Here is a 23,940-nt window from a genome sequence, read left to right on the forward strand (position 1 = left end):
CATAAGGTCAAAAGGGATATAGAGCTTTACCACACTCTGTGATGAACACTAGAGTATTCTAAAAGGTGGGAAAGACTGATTGTGATAAAGTGGAAATCTTCTGAAGATTTTAATATAGTGACTTGGCATCCCTTTATAAAAATGTGCTTACTTCAGTTCTGCAGTCTTTTGTGAGATGAGGAGAAAAAAAAACATTTTAGCAAAATAAGACTTGGAGTATATCGAGAATTAGGGTAGGGCCAGCAACTGCAGGAGTAGCAGATTCTCTCTATTAACCCATCTCCCGTCTCAAAGGGGAGGAGGAAGGGAGTAATGGAGACAGACTTATGGGTTGGCAAAGCTTTAATGAAAATAGTAACAATAAAATGAAACACTGAAATATTGAACCAAACACCCGGGATGGCAATTGCATTACTGTCACCACTAGTGCTGTGGGGCAGACACTGGACAAGTCTCAGACTGGGCTCACCGGCAAGTGGGAACTGGATTCAGGAGATGGATTTTGGAACTGAATTCAGGAACTCATGGATTAGGATTGAAGGCAGAATGGACAGAGTCTTCCTCAGATGTCAGCCATTAAAGAAATGAGCCTGACCACTGTGATGTTAGCTTTATACCAAATACGGCATATGTGGAGTGGGATACCTGTTGGTCAGTTTAGCATCACCTGAATTGTCGGCTACTCCCCACAAGTGTGGCCTTTTACTCTGCCCTTTCAATGTAATACACAAGAAGGGAAGAAAAAATACTGAAAGCCTAAAAACAGTCTGAAGACAGTTTGAAAACAACAAGAAGGAATGACAAAAAAGATTGTGTGACCAATATAAAGAACTTAAACTAAAATGCTCATGAAAGTGAGTGTAACCAAGTATACACCGTGTCTGATGTATTTGTTCCGTGTTCATATTTATGTCTGTAACTTTTAGGGAATTCGCAGTGCTTTCTTACCACAGCTGACTGGGGCAGCTACTGAAAATCATAATCCAGCTTCTCCTCTAGTGCAGGCTCTAGCACTTGTGCCAGCTCATGAGCAACTAAACTACAATGATGATTTGGCTGGAAACTAACTTGTGTTACGTGTTAAGTTTTATATTGGGTTTTGTGCACATCTGTAGGAGCAGAAAGGAAAGCTTGAGGAGACTTTGTGTGACAGATTGTGCACTCCGGTCAGGATGCTGTATTGTGAGGTTTTTAGAGTATGTGATGTTGAGGATCCTGAGGGATTGCTGCTGCCCAAACAAGATGATCCGACTTCTCTTTCACTGCCCCTTTTTTTTCTGCCTCTTTGCTTACAATCTTTGCTATTTGACCTCAAGAGGGACTGATTTAACCCACAAATCATGCAAGAAAAGTTGTTCAGAAAAGGTAAAAAGACTAGTTTTAATTCCAGGCTGCTGGGTTGCATCTGCTCCCTGTAGCACCAGGTAGGTTCCAGTGCAGATTTGATGACAAGATTGTTTCTTCCCAGGGAAACAAACTAATAGACTCAGTTGTCTTATCTTAGCCCTTTAATATGGTTCCTCTGGCTGTGCCAAATTCATAGCCTAAAAAGCCTTAGCTATGTAACATTGTTTTATTCCTTTACTTCTTCTGGTATATTTTTGCTTTCTATTAAAGGGAGTTGAATATGATAAAATATTAGCCATCTCCTAAAATCTTCATATGTATTGCTACCTATATACACACATTTTAATGAATGTGCTCTGGAAAAGACACTAGAAAATCTGAACAGAAGCAGCACTATACTAGTATCGAGACTAGTATGATAAGTTTCTGTTACAAAATAAATTTAAGCTAGTATATTTGTATCCAATATGTGATATTAAAGTGGTACAGGTTTATGATGAATGAAGAGCAATTAATTTATTTGCACTGGTCTTGCTCTGTCCTGCACCGAGGGTACATGTCCTCCCTATGTGATTGAGTCTTTGTGGCTTTAACCAGAACCGATACTGAGCAAAGCCACTGTTAATCAAAATTTGTTCAAATCGATTTCCTAAGTAATGCAAGTGTTAAGCACACCCACCAATTTAAAAAACAAACAAACAAAAAGATACAGACAACAGCACATCTTTGAAGGCTGAATAGGTTAGGTACTTTGCTCTAGCTGAAATGATGATTTCTTTCCTGAACATAGCTCTGCTGGTGTTGATCAGTCTGATTGAAATAGAGTATAGGTCTAAACTTTTGTTTCTCCTCCTTCAGACACCTTCCAAGAAAACAATTTAACATGATATATTGTTTTGCAGTAACTTTTCTTATTTTATTTTCCTTCATTTATTGCATATTAAAAGGCAATCTATTTAAAAGCTTGAATTGTAGTAGAGCTTTCTCCCATAATTCTCTGCCACCATCATTAAGCTCCATTAAAATAATTCCAGTTAGAGTAAGTCTTCAGAACAATTGAAGATGGATGCAGAAGAGATCCTCATTTGTGTACAGTGCAGTGTGTGAGTGTATCTGTAAACCATTCTGTTCTGTTTGAAGAGCATGGTTTTGGTTGTTGTTGATGTCCTCTCACACATTCGTGTATAGGTGTTGGGAAAATGCACGTGCTAACAAACAAAAGCCTACGTCAGGACTGCTCTTTGAAGGATAAAAAATTACACCCCAAAGCACCAGGCAATTTGCCTGCTAAATTACCTTGTATCTTTGTTAATCCCTGATAATGCAGACAGTAAGAGCCCACACTTTGTGCTTGGGCTGATAGCAGCTGAATGAGAAATTGCTGTGCTACTACTTCTGTTGACTGCTTCTTGGTCTTCCCTTCCTAACACACACAAGCATCTTGTACCAAGCTTTGAGGCAGCTAGAGCTAAATTTGGGGCATTAAAAGCCTGGTATGGGATGACAAATAGTGCAGAATTTGGCCCGTTTCTTGGTTAGAAAGGACAAAAAAATATGGAGAAACTGAGTAGGACATTCTTCATTTGTGCAGGGAAGCAAAGGTACAGCAATGTGCCTAGGTTTGGAAACTTCATTCTTTCCTCTGGTTTAGTCTTCTATGTGCAAAAGGGAATGTAGAGGAGCAGATGGGTATTTTGGAGGAAGTGAGATAAAGAGCACAGATACCAAGATACCTGTTTGTGTATGCACAAGGTTGCTGGGGGAGGGGAGCCTCAGTCCATCCCACTCCTACCAGTTTGATGCCAGTGCCAGAAATAGATGTATTGAACCTGGCAAGGGATCACAGATAAGCAGGAAATCAGCACAAAGGAATTCCAGCCACTCCAGCTGGTAAGTCAGTGTCATTGGGGGCCAAATTTAAATGCCTGTATGCAAAAACATGTAGCTTGGGGAAAGAAACAAGAGGAGTTAAATATGTGCACACCTGCAGAGCTGTGATCTTACTGGCATCACAGAGATGTGGTGAGATAGCTCCTATGAATGGAATGTTGGAATGGAAGGATACAGGACCTATAGGAAGTACAGGCAGGGGAGAATAGGAGGGTTTGTTGCCCTCCGTGCCAATGGCATGGATCTCCCAGCTGGTAATAGATGAGGAGTTGACTGATGAAGAGCCAGCTGAGATCTTATAGGGAGGGCAGGGACAGGTGACATTATAGTGTTGGGTTTGCCATATCCCACCTGATCAGGAAGACTGAGAGGACGAGGCCTTCTATGGACAAGTAATGGCAGTCCCATGTTCACAAGCTGTGGTCCTCAGGGAGAATTGCACCACCTCAATACCTGTTGGAGGGACAACACAGCAGGGCATAAGCAGTCCAGGAGGTTCCTGAAATGTTTTGGTTGTAATTTCCTTTTCCAAGTGATAGAGAAGCCAACAAGGACAGATGCCATGCTGAACTTTCTTCTCACTAAAAAGTATGGCCTAATGGGAAGTGTGAAGCTAAAGGGCAGTGACCATGAAATAGAGGCATTCAAGATTCTTAGAGTAGTGAGGAGGGCATGTAGCAAGCTCACAGCCTTGGACTTCAGGAAAGCAGACTTTGGCCTCTTCACTGGTCTGCTTGATAGAGTACCATGAGGAAAGTGGGGCCCAAGAAAGTTGGTTAATACTCAAGGATTTCTTCCTCCAAGGTCAGGAGCAGTGCATTCCAAATTGAGGACATAAGGCAAAAATGCCAGGAGGCCTGCCTGGGTGAATAGGGGGCTCCTGGACAAACTCAAACACAGAAAGGCAGCATACAAAGGGTGGAAGAAAGGACAGGTAACCTAGGAGGAATACAGAGAAATTGTCCCAGCAGCCAAGGATCAGGTTAAGAAAGCCAAAGCCCTGGTAGAATGAACTCTGGCCAGGGGCATCAAGAAAATCTTCTGTAGGTATGTTAATGATAAAAAGACTAAGGGAAGATGTGGACTCTCTTTGGAAAGAAATTAAGGACCTGGTTACCTGGGACATGAAGCAGGCTGCAGTACTCTGATTTTTTCATTCAGTCTTCCCTGACATATGGCTCCAGCCATGCTGCCCAAGTCACAGAAGGTAAAGGCAGAGACCAGGAGAATGAAGAACCACCCACTGTAGGAGATTGGATTTCAGACCATCTAGGGAATGAGAAGGTGCAGAAGTCCATGGGACCTGATGAGATGCATTGACAGATCCTGAGTGAACTGGCAGATTAAGCATCTAAGCCACTATCCAACACATTTGAGAAGTCATGGCAATCTGATGAGGCTCCCACTGACTGGAAAAGGGGAAGCATAGCTCCCGTTTTCAGAAAGGAAAAGAATTGGCAGGCTTGGCCAGTTTGGTGGCCTTTTATGACAGACTTACAGCACTGGTGGATAAGGGAAGAGCAACAAATGCCATTTACTTGGACTTGTGCAAAACGTGATACTGTCCTGCATGACATCCTTGTCTCTAAATTGGGAGACATGGACTTGACAGGTGGGCCCTCGATGGGTAATTGGTGGCTTGATATCCAAGCAGAGAATGGTGATGAGTGGTGTTTCCCAGGGGTCAGTACTGTGGCTTTTTAACATCTTTGTTGGTAACACAGACAGTGGGATTAGCATTTTGTCAGGCTCTGAAAAAAGAGAGACTGCATCAGAAGAGGTCTGATTCTGAGATTTGGTTGCTGGTTATTCCTATTAAGCCTCGATAGACTTTTTGATCTCCAGTTTGACCAACTACTTTGGTGTGGTGCATGCCTGCCTGCCTGCTTACCTTCTCAGTCTGCAGGCAACTGCATCTTTTTTTCCCTTTTTTTTTAAATAAGGGTAATTTTACTTCTGAAGTATTTTTAATGTCTGTATGCAGTGTAAAGCATTTTAGAAGAACAATTAAAGCTTTCAAGATTTGTGTCCCCAAGGACAACCTTATCTGTGTATGTTAAAGGAAGGAAGCTTCCTTCCATTTCATGGGTTAGATGGGTTAGTTCATAGCAAGTTGTTGTCATCTACTTGAGCTTCTTGTTCCTGAGCAATTTAAGCTGTATCTAAACTGTATTTCCCTATATGAATTTTGCATAGCTTAACTTTTTCTAGTGGCTCAAGGATGACCCCTGAGGTGAACATCTGGAATAAAAATAACAGTAAATTGCCAATTAACCAGAATACTGATAAAGATGACTGTGTAATGGTGGACACTTCATTTGATAGGTCAGACGAGTACCGGGTTCCAGTGGTCATCTCCATAAAACAGAAGATGGGGACTGGGAATGGAGTGACGATGAAATGGATGAGAAGAGCGAGGAAGGCAAAGCTGCTGTTTCTCAGGAAAAGGTAACTTCTATTTGTGCCAAAACATGTACACTTTGCAAGTTACTCTGTCTTAATGCTGTTGTTAGCATTTCTGAATCTTTAATGCATAAAGCTGCATAGCTCATACCTCACTGCATTTGTTTTCCAGTCACGAAGAATAAAAGAAGAGGAGAGTGCAGAGGTAAAAATGTCTTCATCAATACATCTTTTCTTACAAGTATTTGAGTGAAGGGATTTATTTTTCATTTCTCTTGTTAAAAAACGTGAATGGAGTCAGAAGTGAGGTTCTGAGGTTCTTGTGTGGAAAGTACTTGTGAGGACAGAGCTGTATGCAGTGGGCCCTGTAGCAATTAACTTGAGCACACAGTGGATAAAATGGATACCTTTGTGCCCAGGAGAATTGGTTAAGATAGGTAACTGGTTTTAATGAATCTTCATAATTGGATCACAGTAGTTGCTGTCTTTTTTGTCAGAATAATCATGGCTGTTTCAGAGTGGCCAGAAGATCTCCAAATAAGTTTTCATGCTTAGCATTTATATCACAACATGCTTCATCCCATGTACAGTGAAATGGTTCAGTAGTATGGTATAATGGATGAAATCAGAGAAATAAAATGACATACCAAGTTTCATGGCCCTGTGCTGAGAGTGTAGGAAGCATTGCTGCTATAAATAATTGCTTAATAGAATTATTGGCTTACAGCCAAAGTGTTCTTTTAAAAATGTCTGTTCCTTGCGTGGGTGACCCTTGCCACTTCACCTGCAATTTTAGATTCTTCGATTTTCCCCGGTGTCATAGAAGTCTTCTAAAATGCTAGCAGCTTCCTGCCAGGTTTGGTCCTGTTAGCCCCTGTGATGACTCCAGTCTTTCCATTGCAGAGTTAGTTCACAAAACACTTTACCATGCAAGATTTCTTATGTAAGATGAATATAAAAAAAAAAAAGGAATTTCACCAATCAACCTTTTTATGTCTTAGAAATTGAAAGTTTTGAATTCTGTGACTCAGTTTATACAGGTAACTTTTGTTATGAGTTGTTTAGTTTGAGAAGGAGGAAAAAGCCTATGGTTGGCCTTCTGCTGATTTTCATCTTCCTAAGTGCTCCAGAAGACGACTTGGAACTGAGACTAGCTTGTGACTGTTGGTGTGTGCCAGCTGGTCTTTGGGAGGACTTGACTGTAACCATTGAACAGGCTTCTGTGCCAAGTAGGATATGAAATCATAGTAAGATAGAGGACCCTGAGGTACTCTGTATGTAGGTTACACTTTAGCTTGGGATATATGAATGTTAGTTGAGGACTGCAGGATCATAGTGTGAGGGAGGAGTGATGGTGTGAAAGCCATCCATATTTCTGGATTTTCTCTGTGAAAGACGTTCTCTGAGCTATGATGCCCACTTGTATATGCTACTAGTTCTTTGTAGATGGGTAGATGCAAGACTTCTGTTAACAACCAAAACTGTTACACAAAAATAATATGAGTAGTAGCATGCAAGTGTCACTATGTACTATATTATTTAATACATTATTGGAGCATTGATGCCAATGTGGATTAAAAGCTCTTGCACTCAGTCCTTTAATGCTGGCCTTATTGTTTGTGTCTCTGTAATTGAAATACAGCAGTTTTACTGGTATCAGCTATATTTTAAACTGTGTTACTAAAAGTGTTTAAAAGTTTTATGAGAGTTAAGAGGATCTGTAAAATACTCAAACTGCTGGCATGGCAAGTATTTTGTTTGGGTTTTTTCCCTTTGGCATCCTTTATAAGACTTTTTGCTTTTTTTTCTTTAATAGTCTCAGCCTGCTGTTAGTGATGAATATAGTGAAGTTCCATGTGCAGTGAATCTTGTTTTAAGGTTAAGGTAAGAGATTCTTCTACATATTTTAGTATTAATTTTCAGTTGGCTGTATTATTCTTGATCACCCTTACTGCTTTCATAATATTAGCATAAAATAAGTGTTAACCTCTTTAAATATCCCAGTATGACCAGTGTGAATGGAGTTTCTGTGACTAATTGCTGTCTTTTAATTGCTTGCAGAAATAGTATAAAATGAGAAGCAGAATATGAATGTGGCTTCAGGCTAAGCGTACCCTTCATTAAGTATTTTCTTTCCCTTTCTTTTTTTTCTTGCAATGCAGGATCACATTGTGAGATTTTTAATGAGTTTCTTTCACACTTCAGCAGTCAGCCTCTGACAGAAATAAACCATAGCTGCATTACAAGTTGCCTACTCAGAATATTTTTCACTGGCAAGTTTGATCAGTCACTGTTGGGAAGTGACAGATATTTCAGAAAATGGATACAAATACATTGCTGACTTAAATGCATACATAGTGAAAATGAGTTGGATTGCCATTAATTAAAAGCTCACTATAACAAAGATTTTAATTGTTGTACTATGTGGTCTAATTCTTGGATAAAAGTATTTTTTCATCAGAAGCTTCAGTGGCATTTCATATATTTACATCCGTTTTCCTTAAATCAGTAACGTAGTTTAAAAACTTGCTGCTTCTCACTTTAATATTTGTTTGCATCCAGTTTGAATTGACAGAATATTTGTCAAAGATTGTAACATCCTAATTGCTGCTGTGGAGGAAAGAGAAATGCTGTGGGGGGGGTTATGCTAACAAAAAGATAAAAAGTCAGATAGGGACATATTTATGAAATTACAACCAGTATGTTACAAACAAATAGCAGATTTATGCATAAGAATTACCTTTAAAAAAATAGCATCAAAAACTGTTAAAAATCAGAAAAAAAATGTACACAGAATGAGTGCCAAGTTCCAAGATCTATTTTCCTTCCTTTTCTTTGACTACTTTGCTAGTGATATGGCAGAAAATTGCGTGGCTGCCAAAGATTGTTTACTGAAGAGAGGAGTAATAAATTTCATTGTGGCAAGAGAAAAGATTTAGAGATTATTTGAAATCACTTTAGTTGTCCAATTTACGTAACTGCTCTGTTATGCTGTCAATATTTTTTTTCATCTCTCTGCTGACAAACAGGTAGAGGAAACCATTTGCAAACTAGACCAATTTATACTGCTGTGTGGATGTGCTGCTGAAGTGCTTTGGATATTTTAGAATTATGATGAAACCTGCAGAGTGGTTAGCTCCTACCCAGTTACTTGCAGTGTTGGCAAAGCCACAGGGCAAACATTTTAGTCCTGCAAATACAGTGAAATGTCAGGGATTATGCTTTTAGTTTTCTGCAGTTCTTAAACCAGAAGCCAAAGAAGATTGATACCAGGAGACTTGAGTTTCTGAATTCTTATTTGCATGGTGAACTTTTTTGTTAAGAATCCTCTTAATTCCTGGGTGAAAATATTCCCTCCCCCTTCACTCCCTTAAAGCAAATCTATAGTAACTGTATTAGTGTGTTACAATTATGAAGGTTTAGGTTGTTATTGGTAGAGAGGGAAGGAAACTATTTCAATTCCATGAACCAGGAAGTTTCCTTTGAACAGCAGATAGCCTCTGGCATCTGGCAACACTGTTGGCAGTGTCTTCCAAAAAAGCTGAAAACTCTGATGGATAATTTTGCAGAGTGAATATTATTAATTTAAGATGACCAATTTCCTGGGGAATAATGTTCTGTGATGGAAACCTGAGCATATAAATAGAGTCAGATCTAGCACTCTACATAGCCTACACTGTGTGTGTAGCTGTGGGTTTTTAGAGCAGTCCGGGGCATACTGAGCAGCGCTCTTTTCCTTTAGTTGGGACTTTGAGAACCATGGCTACAAGCTCCCTATACCTCTGCCCAGTGGTGTAGATACAGAGTTAGTACTTAAGAATTTCTTTGTATTTGCTAAGTTAAAGGGGGGAGGTTATTTTGTTTATAGAACATTCACAGAAATTCGGGGCAGCCACTGCCTGGCTGTACCTCTGATGGCATTTGAATAGTTGTGCTTCCTCTTCATTGCTGACCTGGGGAGAGGAACAGCTGAGGCTGCGGAGAGCATGACAGAGCTGTGTAGTCTGCTGAATACTTGTCAAGAATTATATTTGAATATCTCGTTCTTTGGTAGATTAACAGAAGCTTTATTTGGAGAAAGAAACTCTTAATTATTCATTAACTTTTAACAAAATACATCTGTTAGCTCATTTGTCTATCAGTGACAAGTATCTGGCAGTATATTTTGTTAAAAGCTTTTCCTCTTTGATTTTACTGTAGGCACATGATTAGTGGCCCTGGCCTGGCAGTGAGTGGTTTCACCCAAGAGTAGAGAAATCCTGAGATCTCCTTTTTTGAGTTTAGGTCTAGCTGCAGTTAGCAAATTCAGAAAAGCCAGCTCTGGAGAAATAGCAGCTGTGGTGACAGTATAGTACTGCTTTATGGGCATGGGATTAGAAGTCTTCCTGCCCAGCCCCAAAGAGCCTCAATACTTGGATCATACCAGTCTGTTAAATGAAGGCCAAGGTACCTTTGAGACTGATGTTCCAGTGAAGTATCAACAAGCTTGTACTATACCAGGTAACGTCAGCGACAAGCTACAGAGGTGCTGTTTTGGAAAGACAGTAATGGTCAGAAAGTTAGTGTGTTAATGCTTGAATTATTGCTGTAATCTATTTTGCACTAACCCAGCTCCTTTCTCAGTTTTCTTAGCAGAAGGACATTTGTATGGGCTTCTTTGATAAAAGTTGGAAATTGGATTTCCTGTATTGTAGGATGTAAACCTGGAGGCCCTCAATCATTCACAGTCAGCCCTGAGTTACAAAGGAAGCTGCCCTCTCCATTTTAGCTATATACAGCTGTCCTTATGCTGGGATCATTGCAGGGTGAATGAGCTTATGTTTAGGGCAGCTGCATATGGAGAAAGATGCTCTAGCCCCTAACTGCTCTCTTTCATTTTAATTATCTTACCAAGTAAATGGTTTTGGACCATCTGAAAGTAAAAATACTGCTAATTTTGGCATTTGTAGTGAATAAAAGTGGTGTAGATGACTTGCTTTGTGTCACAGAGCATTTCCTTGGGACCTTAGGTAGTAAACAGCTAATATCCTCAGAGATTTATGCATTTAGCCACCTCCACTGCAGATTTTAAACTATTTTGTTGATGTCTTTTGGTGAATTGATCATTAAGTCATATAGCTGAGAGAGGCTTGAGCACATCAGAGGATTTTTATGGGATTTGTTAAAATGAACCATAAGTTGTGAACCGTATTATTATGGAGCAAGTTGGCTGCAGTATGAGGATAGAATCAATTTCCTGCACTTCATCTATATTACTACTATATATAGCTTTTAAAGTATAGCTTGATATGCAGATGAGCATTGTGAACATTAGATACCAGACTTAAAAACTCAAAGCTCAGTATATCATCCAAAATGTTGATAGCTTTTTCTTTTAAAATAATTCACTGGAGGCAATCAAATTATAGAAACTGCAGTAGCTTGGTGAGTTCAGAAAACACTGGGTTTAGATGCTGAAAATGACTGTCAGTACTGACAAAATGCAGAAGGAACAAATTGGCTGGTGGGGAGAATGAGAGGGGGTGGAAAGGACACATCAAGAGAAGGCTCAGGAAGGTCTCAGCTCTTCATTTCTTTCCTTTTGCTTCCCCAGAGAGGGGCCATGGGGTAAAGGGACAGCAAAAGGGGTAAGCATCTCAGATGGGAAGGAGCCATTCCTGAGTAATGGAGGCTGGCTGAGCTAGGACTTGAGAGAATGGATTTCTGAGAGTCCTGATGTATGGAGAGAAAACTCTAATGGCACTTCAGTACTGAATCTGTGGATCTGCCTTGGTTACAGATAGTTTGTCATGGAAGTTGATGCAAACGTTTAGAGCCTGATGGGCAGAAACAATTAAGTGTTTGGAGTGTGGGCCAAAAGATTTTAAGAGTAGTGCCTGAGACTGGGACATGGTCTAGTCAATGTGGTGGTGTTAGGTCATAGGCTGGACTTGATGACCTCAAATAATTCTGTGAGATGGAGAAACTTCAACAAGGTTTGTCAGGAAGGTGGAACTAAGTGCTCCTCTGGTTGTTTTTTTTTTTTTTTGGTGTATTTTTTGTTTGTTTTTTGTTTTGCCTTTTTTTTTTTTCTCTTTTACAATAAGGCTATGCTACACCAAAATCCATCAAATCTTAGATGACAGTTTTGCATATTGTTTTTTAGTAGTAAAAAGGGTTCCAAAAAGGGTTAATAGTGCCCATAAAAATTTAAAGGAATTCTGGCAGAAGAATCAATGTAATTCTTTTACTAGATGGTCAGCTTCCATTGCATCTGCCAAGCAGAGCAGGATGGGACTCATTCAGTAATTGAGTAGGGAATGCCTAATTAACACCAATCTCTGCTTAGTGCGAATACCTTGTTGTGGATAAGAAGCGCAACTCAGATTCTGAAATAGTCTTTAAACAATCCCACAGCACTCTTTAAACAAGTACTGGTCTTTCACTCTCTTAGCTGGATGGTTTCTGACCTATGTATCTGATTTTTCTGCTCTTAACTTGTATTTAATACCTCAGTGGGACTAACTTGTAAAAGTATTACCTACTGTCAGGGTTGCTCCTTCACTTGGAGACAGCAGTTTCCAGTTTATTTTCTACCTTTTGCACTTTTGTGTCTTAGGTATGTGCCCCAGTAAAATTAACTGCAGTGTGTTTTAGGTAATTCTATTAAAAGATTTTGAAAGACAAATACTTAACATAGACCATTACTATTTCAAAGTTCAAGTTTTATGAAGAGGCCGTGCTTGAATTTTGCAATGAACTGAATGTGTTGGTTCTCAGATATTGCTTGATCTGTTTCCATGCTGTGCAGCTATGACCCAGCCTGAGCAATCATTATGTTAAAATGCTGCTGCCACTATATTCTCAGACTCACCGAGGAAAAGGAATTTGAGAATGGGAAGCAATGAAATTTGTAACCCAGATTTTCTCCTCTGAGGCTGTGCATGCTGTGTGTCTTGGTAGTAGACCCTGCCAGGAACTCTGCAGAGATTTAAGTCCTCCAACAGGACTGTTCATACCACTGGGGAAAGGAGGTGGGGAGGAATCATCACCCTTAATTTGAAATTTTCAGCCTTGCCACCAAGTTTTTACTGATACACATTTAGGAAGTTTGTTGTCAGCGCGTTTGACTATTTAGATTAATAACATTCATGTTAAATTAAGAGACTTGTTAATGGTTAATAGCTAAGAATTGCAAATTATCTGAAGCAATCTAAGATGGTTAAATTAGCTCCTATGACAGGAAGATAATTTACTGACAGTAATTTGAAATGTCCCAGGACCTAATTTAATAGAGTTCATGCACGCTGGATGAATTAAGCCTGTGAAGAACAAAAGGGGCTAATGGAAAATTTTTACTTTACGCACTGGCACGTGGGACACTCCTGTTATTATTGTGTGTCTTGCTTAAAATACTGTGCAGAGAACATGCTAAGGCAGAACTATGTGTAGTGGCATTCTGATCATGTTCTTTACAGATTAACATTTGTGTGTGTCTGCATTTCTCACAAAAATAATTCTTCAGCTAATATGTCTCGTTTATTGCACTTTGAGGAATTTAACTTGTGGGGAAGTGTACAGACAGTGCAATTCAGGTGATAAATTCAAGGCGCAGCTAGTAGCAGGCAGTTGCCATGCCACACTGCAGCAGGAGAGCTGTTAGGACTTACAGGAAATGTGATTTCCTCTGTGTGCCAGATCATAGATGGGGAGATACCCACTTGAGCTGAAGCTCAAGTGCTAGTCTTCTTGCTTTCATGTAGGCCTGTTGTTTTTCATCTCCTTCTTACGAAATTCATTACATGTAAAGTTAAAGTAATACTTAACTGAAGGTACCTTGTTAAGCTTTATGTTTATGTTTACATTTGAGGCTTAGATTTTCAGGAAGAAAAAAACACCGTAAACAAGCAAACCCCCAAATCTGCTTTGGCTAGACATGGAATCAGTTCGATAATTGGCTCAGTACCATAACCCAGAGTTCTCAATTTTCTTTATTTTATTTTTTTACCTCTAGGTTTGGGGGTTTTGATTATCTTAAAAAAATGTTATTATTCCAGTCCATGTAAGAAGTGGTGCTGATGTATATCCTGCACCAAGGACAGATATTTCTCATAATTTTTGCTGTTTAGAATGGCTTGTGTTCTCCAGTGTATTTAATGACAAAATCCACAAGCAAACTCTCACCTGTGCGGTAGATTTACAACTGGAAAGTAACAGAACTTCTCTGTAGGCTGGGAATTGATCCAGTAGCAAACATAATAAACAAAACCATTTGTAGAATTCTTGGAAAAAATGTACCTGTGGTTACAGTATTGAGCACTGTCCTATATCTTATTCACCTCTAAGGCTTTTTGCCTTGGGAATCAGGAGGTGTGGTCACATGGTTACTGAACTGAAATTTATTTTCACAGCATGGAGACTTCATTTAAATAACCTGTGTAATCATGATTAAATCATGACTGAAATCAGTAAGCAGGAACCTTTGATTAAACTATTGATTCTAATCCCACTCCCTATTTGTATCTCTGTTATTTCCTCTAAAGCTTGCTCTTTAAAAATGGTAAATTATACATGTCTTATTCACTATTTAAGGATGTTTTTATGCCTTGCTGTATTTTTATTGAAAATAAATTAAACATTTTAAATTTTAGTGTAATTATAACCTAAATAATCCCATATGCAATTGCTATACCATCACTTATTTAGTAGAGAAATGGTATATTTGTTTATCAAAACAACATTTATATGTAAAATTTATAATTGTCGAGCCAATATCTTGTTTCTGCTTGCTAAATTCATGTTATCAGGAAGGTTTTGCATGTCTAAATAGTTAGATGCCAAGGATTAGGCATTTAACCTGCATTCTGACTTTTTTATTGTATTATTTGAAAAAAAAAATATATAGAGGAGGAACAAAGAAAAAACAGCACTCTCGACCTCTTTTATGTTAAAGGATATAGGTTAAAACTTGAATTGGCCTCAATGTTAAAAGTAATTTTCTTTTTAATGGCATGTATGTCAGTGGTCAGCTGTAATATGGCTTACATTTTGATAATTCAAAATTTAATTCTAATCAGATATTTTTCTAGTAGTTTTAAAGATGTCACATTTAGTTTGGGAAGCCACACTGTTTCATCTTTGTCAGTCTGTGCTAGCATAGCCTGTGAATGTGGTGACATAGTACCTTTGATAGGGCTGGAATTTTTTAACTAATTTTGTCTGGTTAGGCTGCTTGTTTGCACTTAGTGTTGTGGCTCTCTCTCTTTACACTTTTCTCCAGTAGGGGTGTTCTTGGGACTATCTTGAGTCACTATAAAGTAGTCAATTTTTCATAGGTTGATTTGTCACTTCTCATATTTTTGAGGGGGAGGCAAAATTTCAACTGAACTCATTTCATTGATACTGTTCTGCTCCACAAGCAATTGTCATTGCTGCTGTGGTGGGGTCCATAAATGGCCACAAGAGGTTCCCTGGGACGCAGGTGGGATAAGAAGTTAACATATGAGCAGACTTTCTGATGAAGCCTATTCATTGAAAGCTACTTTTGAGAAAGTTTGGCCAATGGCACGAAAACTAGATAAAGCTTTTGAAGATCTTAAAACAAGGCTTAGACTTTTTGCCATTCTTCCCAGTCTTTGTGATAAGCTGGTTGGGATCCATGAAGTTTAGATGGATGATATGCAGATTGCAATAATTCAACCGTGGCTCTGATGTGTTTCTGTTTGCCTACAAGTTTCCTGTGGTTATGACAGTAGCATAGTGGTAGATCATCAGGAGTGAAAAACTGCAGGACAATGTCGTTGAAAGGGTGCACACATCCAGGGAGTTTTTGATTCAACATATTTAAAACATTCTTTGGCTTGGATGAGGAAAAAAGGTTTCTCTGAGCCTTCCCTGTAACAGTGTGAGAGCTGAAACCCACCCCTCCCTCCAAAAATGACCAGGCTAGCTCAGTCTGGAAGCAAATGAAAGCTGTATTTACAAGCAAAACTATGATCTATGATGAAATGCAATGAATATGTATAAATATACACTATTCACAACATTTACAAATATGTACAATCAACAGAAAAGCACAACCAAGCCCCCTTTGCTTCCCCCAAGGGGCCTTGCCCCCAGTCAGAAGGAATCCCCCCAGACTCCCCTGGCAGAAGGCAGAGAGTCAAGAAGCAGAGAGGCTGTTAGACTTAGCTTGTCAAGGTCAGTGTGTTATCTTCAGCCAGAAAAGAAGAAGAAGCAGGCAGACAGAAACCGAGTGAGCAAGCCAAGTCCCTGACTGCCCAAACTCCCCAACCTTGTTTTCAGTAGAGATTGTTAAACATTTCTCTCTCTCCAATGGAAGTGTTTAGAATAATCATTATTTTGCTTTCTTACACCCAATAGTGACTTATTTACATTCTTTGACTTTCTCTGCTTGAACTTTGTGAAGAAAAATTAAAAAGACAGTCTTAAAACCTTCACACACCCTCGAAGTCTTTTTTATGAACTGTGGACTTATGTCTATTACATATTCCTGTAGAACTTGATGCAAGTCCTTTGTCTTGAGTTCATAAATGAAATCACATTTCTAGAGCTCTCTTCTTAAGTACCCCAAGCCTCCTGGCAATGATCTACCTTTTACACTTTCTAATTTAAAGAACTGAAATTTTTCTTCAAGGATTGTGGTAATTTTGTAACACTGTACTTGGAGAATTTGTCACTGGACTAACAAGTTATAATTTCTCTTCTTGCATACCTTGCATGCAGAAGCATACAAAGTAAGCCTTCACATGTTTGATCTATTTCTTGCTCTGGTATGTCTTAGCAGTCAGGCAGGTGCTGTATTGCTTCAAAGTGGAGAAGCTGATCTGTTGACACATCTGAAAAAGGCAACTATGGCCGCAATGTGCTGTGAGGCTTAAGAAACAAATCAAATTGTGTGTGTGGGGTGGTTGTCCTCTCTGTTACTGAAGTGCTCCTGATGAATATTTCAGGGTGATTGTTTTTTAACATTACTGATGTCATCTGTACTCCCAGCTCATTCTGGGAACAAGTCTGTTTAAGATCGCTTCTGGTTTTGACCAATCATTGATATTTTATAGAATCATAAAATTCTTAGGATTTGAAGGGACCTCGAGGATCATCCAGTTCCAACCTCCCTGCCATGGGCAGGGACACCTCACACTAGATCAGGTTGCCCAGAGCCACATCCAGCCTGGCCTTAAAAACCTCCAGGTATGGGGCTTCTATCACCTCCCTGGGCAACCTGTTCCAGTGTCTCACCACCCTCATGGTGAAGAATTTCTTCCTAACATCCAATCTGAATCTACCCACTTCTAGTTTTGCTTCATTCCCCCTAGTCCTATCACTACCTGACACCCTAAGAAGTCCCTCCCCAGCTTTCTTGTATGCCCCCTTCAGATACTGGATGGCCACAATAAGGTCTCCTCAGAGCCTTCTCTTCTCCAGACTGAATAGTCCCAACCCTCTCAAGTCTGTCCTCACAGGAGAGGTGCTCCAGACCTCTGATCATCCTTGTGGCCTTTCTAGGGACATGCTCCAGCATGCCCAGATCCTTCCTGTAATAGGGGCTCCAGAACTGGATGCAATACTCCAGGTGGGGTCTCACCAGAGCAGAGTACAGGGGGAGAATCACCTCCCTTGACCTGCTGGCTAAGCTTCTCTTGGTGCAGCCCAGGATGTGATTGTCTTTCTGGGCTGCAAATGGACACTGGTGGCTCATGTTGAGGTTCTCATCCATCAGCACTCCCAGATCCTTTTCTTCAGGGCTGCTCTCAAGCCAGTTCCTGCCCAGCCTGTATTGGTGCTTGGGATTACCCTGACACAGATGCAGGACCTTGCATTTGCTCTTGTTGAACCACATTAATAAATTCTCATAACTGCATACTGCCCTTCATTATATTTCAAATACTTGTTAGAAATATTGATGCTTTTCATTGGTTAAACCTTTACCACTACTTTTAAAGAAACTTTTGAGGTAATTCAGGACTAATTTTGGGGGAAAACCCCTCTGATTAATATTGCTGTCTCTGCAGGAACAAAACTGAAAGTCCTTTGCCTAAGTTATTTACACCGGCTGATATATGACAGCAGGTGCAAAGTGTGAGCCTCAAAAAAGATGATGCAAATTAATACTGCTTTTCACTGCCTATGTAGAGAAATGGGTCACTGAGAATTGAGGTTTAAAAAAAACAACTGTTCCAGAGTTTGCTGTTTGACTTAGCTTGGATTGAATATAACAAAGAAAAAAAATGAAGGATTTAGTGTTCTTTTGATTTAGCTTCTTGCATCAGCAGCTGCAGAAAGAGAGAAGGCCCTATTTAAAAGCATTTTAGGTATAGATATATCTAAAATATCTGACACTTCTATGTCAAGGAATGAAAACTTGAGGCTGTAGAGCAATGGATAGAGAGGACAGATGTTCATCTGCCACTTCTAAAATTATAAACATTGTTTTGCAGACTCGTCTGGTGGTGGTCATGTGTATCAGCTAGTTTTCTTGTGTTTCTTTTATTGTGCAACGTGTGCATTATCTTAGTTTTACACTCATGTCCCATCTGTTTTTATTAGATTGAGAACACTGATTTCTTTCAACTCTTAAGCAATTTGGGATTGGTCACCTGTGAATAGAACTGTCATAAAGTCCTTTGCTGCTGGAGGAGCTGTTGGCTACTCTGGAGCTGCAGACTGTTTTTAGCTGATCTAACTGTAACTAACAATTCACTTGGTGGCTGCATTTTGTAATGTACACTTGCCTGTTCTGTATGATAGATGGCATACAGATAGTAAATTTTAATAGGTAACTGCTGTCTCATTCCAACAGCTTAGCAACCAAGTGATAGTGTTTCATTGTAGCATTGGCTGGTTTTCAGCCTTGAAAGCATTGTTTGGCTGTGTTTTTCCCTTAGTATTGCTGCTACCTCTTAAAGTGTATTGATGAACAGATATGTTGCAGCGTTTCAGGGACCTGCTCTTTACCTAAGAACGTGTGAAGATTCGATGTTACTAACAGTTTTGTGTATTTAACTTTTGAGTCCTATAACTTTATCTTGAAGCATCATACACTGAAACATTTTGTACTTCCAGTAATGTATATGGAGGGGGATAAGTTATAAACCCATGGAACTTTTTCAGCAAAACTAAAAGAAATGCTAGAGTTTTAATGGACTTCAAAAGAACTGTGTATTTCAGGACTACAGAAGTAAGTGACTATTGGTTAAAAGCATGGAAGTCTACAATGCCTGTGGTGTAGTCTAGACAGTGCTTGCTGTCTATCTGACATAGTGATGGAACAGGTGGTGATGGAGAAGTGCCTTCGATATATGGTTTCTAACTTCATCTGAAAGAAGAGAATGAAAAAAAAAAACAGTGAGTCTTGCTTCTGCTGTGATTAATCAAAAGCCACAAATGGTGCAGTTTCCATGTGCTATATATGTATTCTGTACTATTTCACAGGTCAGCTTTGTTTATTACCATCCTGTATCACCTGCCTTCTCACTCAGCTCCGTTTATTGATCTTTGTAAATAAACCACATGTGATGATTGAATAGCTAAGTCTGAAAATTCAGCAAGTGATGCAGAGACAAAACCTGTGTGATCTTGCACGCATGCCCACACCCTTCTTTTGGCTTACCTTGTTTGAGAAATTTTTGCTTACTTTGAGAAGGAAAAATATATACAGTTACCTAGCTGTTGTAAGATGTGTCTCATCCAGGAATACAGACTCTCCCTAAAGGCTATATGGAAGATGCTGAACCTTGTGGGAAAATAATAACTGATGTTTCAGATAATGCTGCATGAGAAGTGGTGGATAAAATTCAGGGTGGGGGTTGAATAGCAGTAGTAAAAAGGATGAAAGGCTGCTGTTTGATACATAATCAAGTTATGCCAACATGATTTAGACCTTAATTCCAAGATATCTTAATTTTCATGAATCTCACTTATATTATAGACAATCTGCATTTAAGGACGAAAGAATGAAAATGTCTCAAATTTATGGTTGGCATCATTACACAAACATGATTTCCTATTTTAATTCAACACTGTAGATCTTTTGTCAGGGACTTGCAACGTAGCTAATTGACTATAGCAGGAATTATGCTGTGATTAGGTGTTTATTTGATTGTCTTTAAATGTGAATGCCTGAAATCTCTTTCATATTTTAGGATTTTTTCAGTAGAACCATGTCGATCTGAGCAGCTGCATAACTGTTTATTCTCTAATCCTGATTTTATAAATACAGCATTATTCTGCAAAACATTTCCTCTTTGTTTCATATCCTAATGGTCTAAGTTTACAGATGAGGGACTGAGTGAAGTTGGCCCCTATGTTTTTCCTGGTTCTTGAAGAGGCATTATTCCCTATAAAACCAGATCTAGCAATCTCAGTGTGCACATCAAGTGGTTCTGTTGGAAACAAAATAATAATGGAGATGTGCAAAATATGCTTTCATAAGGTGTTAAGTTTTAAATTCTGAAATTACTTTTCAAGAAAGATGGCTGCCAAGATGTCTCAGCATGTTGTGCTTTGATGTCACTCTTAATTGAAGCAGTTCTGTGGAATTCCTCCTGTTGGAGGTGAATGCATAATGAAAAGCAACCTGCAGGAAATTAATAAACTGCAGTGTGCTAAAATGCACAAAAGTATTTCAAATTTACTGTATGTTAGAAGAGATGGGCTGTTTTCATCCATGATAATCAAGGTATATTTGTAACAGCAATGAGCAAGAAGCAAGTAAGAGCTATTAAAAGAGTTGACAAAAAGGTCTGAGTCTGCATTTTAAACTGGAAATAACTTTTTCACAAATACATTGGAGAAAGTAGGGAACATTAAGAAATTATGAAGAAGATAAAATTATTAATCACAAAGGTACTAAGTGCCTTTCTTCAAATCATTTTTCTATTTAGCAGAAATAAATGTCTCTGTGTGCTGCTGCATGATAAGATTGTAACGGATGTAAGCGAAAAGAGAACTCCAATGGAACAAATTAAAGCTGCTCGGAAATTCTGGCTATGAATAAATCAACAAATCCAAACAGTTGTCACCAAAGTGTATCGATGGAACTAGCAAACTAATTTGCAGTAATGGTGATGCTAACTAGAACCAGAGAAGTGTTTGAAAACTGGAGAAGAGCATGAGCAGCTTTTAGGGGAGAACTCGAGTGCATCTTCTGTTTGGTGGAATATGTAATGAAATAAATATTTTATGGAAATCAATAAATGTCTGGAAGGTAATGGAACTGTAAGCAAAAGCACTTAGAGAGTTCTAGCAAATTAATCTTGCCAAACTTCCTTTGGTTTGCTTTCCTGAATAGTAGTATGCCATTAAAGAGAAAGCAGCAGCATTCCTAGTTCAAAAAGAGTTCAAAGTATAACAATTACAGATAGCAAAGATGGATGGCAGAATACATATCAACTTTCCCTGGATTTTCATCTTCACTTAAATAAACAGATTTGACTCACTAACTTTCTGTTTGTGACTTTTCCTCTGGAGACTTTCAAAAACTGCCTGTGTGTATTCCTGTGTGGCCTATCCTAGGTGATCCTGCTTAGGCAGGATGGTTGGACTCGATCTCTGGAGATCCCTTCCAACCTGTAACATTTGGTGATTCTGCAGACAAAGTAAAGTACCTCCCATTTGCATCCTGCTTGAGGAAAGAGTCTGCTTGAAGAAAGAGCAGTTGCTCTTTCACATAGCTGTATCAGTCTGTTAGATACTGGTAATTTTCTTTAGAGTTCATAATTACTTAGTACGTTTCCATATGGTGGATGTTCTACTTACGGGGGAGGTCTGTAGAAAGATAGAATCTAACATTCTAATGTATTATTTTCTAGATAGATAATTCTAAGAGTATGAAATCTGCGGAATTCTCAGCTGGTTTTAGTGTACACCTCTGTGGAAAAAGGTAGGCAGGCTAGAACAATTCAGTGTAGCTGCTAATAAGAAGCAGAACTTTCTGATTTTCATCTGCAAAGGTGTGAGATAAAGTTTTTATTCCCTTGCTTTGCTTCTTCAGAAGAGTGTGTTGGAAATGAGTATCAAAGTCTGAGCTGCTTCCCACATTCAGTCAAAATGTGCCTTTTTTAAGAAGAATGCTAAATCTCTGTGTGACTTCCCTTTTTTGGAAAATGGCAGTCCTAACATGTTTATTAGATATAACAAATGCCGTTCAGGTTTTTCAGGGGTGGGCAGTGGGAAAGAAAGAACTGAGATTCATACAAATTTCCTGTTGAATTAAACTAGTGCAGTATCCCATATAATGACATCAGATTTCTACAACAGAAATCAGTGAGCCTCTAATTCTGTACCTAACTAGCTGCATTTATCTGCAGCTATATATTAGTGATCTTGAACTTCCATAGTTTTTTATTTAGAGGAGAGTTTTGGGAACCTGGAACTCCTTAATCTTTGAAGCATTCAGTAAATGTATGCTTTCCATTTTAAGCGCTGTATGTGGCATGCTTATTTTTCAGGGTTTGCTGTCTTGCTTTTGTCTGTGTTGCCAATCATTTATTTTTGGTATTCCTGCATGTTGCTGGTTTTTGACTCTGTAATATGTTTATAACTATTTAGCAAGTGATAGTAGCTGTAAGTCACAGCTGATTGTGCCTGCCTGTTGGATTCAGTTTTCCCACAGCAAGACTTCATGGCCTGGTATGCTGAAATACGAGCTTGCATACAGTTTCCTTGCTAAGGAGATGAATAATGGACTGCAAACACATTCGCTGCTGTTAGGTTTCATGTGTATTGAGCTATTCATTGGAAAATGAGTATGCTACATCAATTAAATTCATTCCTGTGCTCAGCTGACTTGCCATTTCCAAAAATGCAACGGATATCTGTTTTGTGAAGAGGCTAATGCTTTATTTGTAATAGAAATTACTAACTAATACTGTAGCTGGAAATGTGCAAGGAATGAAGGTTTGAAGCACAGTATGAGTTTGTAAAGTAATTTTTAAACATAGCTATTAAGTTGCTTGTGACTGTGTCATACACTGAACTGGTTAAAGCACTCTGTGGGAAAAAAGAAGACCTTTGGCTTTCACACTCTGTTGCTTATTTTATCTGTGGATGAAACCTCACTGCTGAGACAATGGTGGTCAGTAAAAGAAGTTATAGAAGTACTAATTTCAAAACAGTTTTATAAACACTATTTTTCAGTGTTTAACGTCTGGTAGATACTTTGTGTCTTAAAAGAGTCTCTGTATACATCTGATCTCAGGTAAAAAGCTTTTAAGTCGAAGTCAATATTTTGTTACTCTTGGAGGAGAAGGGGTAGTACATGTGATACACATTAGGTTGAACTAGTAGACTCAGTGTGGCAGATTGTCTTTTGAAGGTGAAACTATTTATCAGAGAACCTTATTTTATCCTCAGATTAACAAAGGCATTTTTCAGTTTAAATACATCTTTTTGTTAGTTTTCCCCAAAATGCTGCCATCAAAAATGCGGTGGCATCTCTCCAGTCTGGGTGCTTTGGGAGAGCAGTGTTTTTCAAGCTGAGGGAATCCACACTACAAAACTGCAGTTGTCAGTGCCATAAGTATTCTTTGTGTTTAGGAGCTGAATAGGGTTGCTCTGTTCTTCATTAGATTTTAATGTATGCACACTGAATGTTTTTCAGGAACTCCAGGAAAGAACTTAATGACATACGGTTTGAGTTTACTCCAGGTAGAGGTAAGGCTTCTTCAACTGAATTATTCTTTTATTGCTCAAAAAGCTATTTCAGAATGTGATTACGGCTTATGGTTAATACAAACTATCTTTCTGGAGGTGGAGCTTTATATTGAACCTCATTTGAAGAAGAATAGCAGATGCATATAAATTCTAGTGCTGCATAACATATAGTATCAGAAGACTTGATCCACAGTATACTTTATTAATTCATGTCTTATTGAAATTATCTGTATGTTATATAAGACCCTGCATAGCAATATTTACAGCTATGGAATTTCCATTTTCATATTTGGAAAATGTTGTAGAAAACATTATATAGAAGTCATAAAAGTATGTCTGGCAATGGTGTTAATACTTGAGTTTCTTTCCCCTTTTTAATAAAAGAAGTTCTGTTTGCAAATATGAGGTACATACACAGCATTTTTCAAATGCTGTCTTTGACTGAAAGTTGACTTGCATCTCTAGCTTTGGTGTCATCACTAGAAAGAAATGCTGGCATCAAAACTTTAAACTCTACTGCATGCTTCTAAAACTGTATTGGCTTTACAGTGCTTATTCCTGTAAGAACTCCTGAAGTTATTTTGTTTGAGGAAAACCAATTATTACTGGGATAAAATGTACAGGATGCTCATATATTGAATAAGG

General features: G+C 38.7%; 1 protein-coding gene across 1 annotated transcript in view; it reads left to right on the plus strand.

Annotated features, from left to right (window-relative positions):
• The window catches only part of STK39 (serine/threonine kinase 39), a 94,865-nt gene that overhangs the window by 49,850 nt on the left and 21,075 nt on the right, over positions 1-23,940 (plus strand). Inside the window, exons 11-14 of the mRNA XM_054381027.1 lie at positions 5,563-5,685; positions 5,813-5,845; positions 7,457-7,524; positions 23,243-23,295. Coding sequence (XP_054237002.1) covers positions 5,563-5,685; positions 5,813-5,845; positions 7,457-7,524; positions 23,243-23,295 — 277 coding nt within the window. The remainder of the gene's footprint in view (positions 1-5,562; positions 5,686-5,812; positions 5,846-7,456; positions 7,525-23,242; positions 23,296-23,940) is intronic.

This window comes from Indicator indicator, chromosome 5 (genome assembly GCF_027791375.1).
Source record: "Indicator indicator isolate 239-I01 chromosome 5, UM_Iind_1.1, whole genome shotgun sequence".
Lineage (NCBI taxonomy): Eukaryota > Metazoa > Chordata > Aves > Piciformes > Indicatoridae > Indicator > Indicator indicator.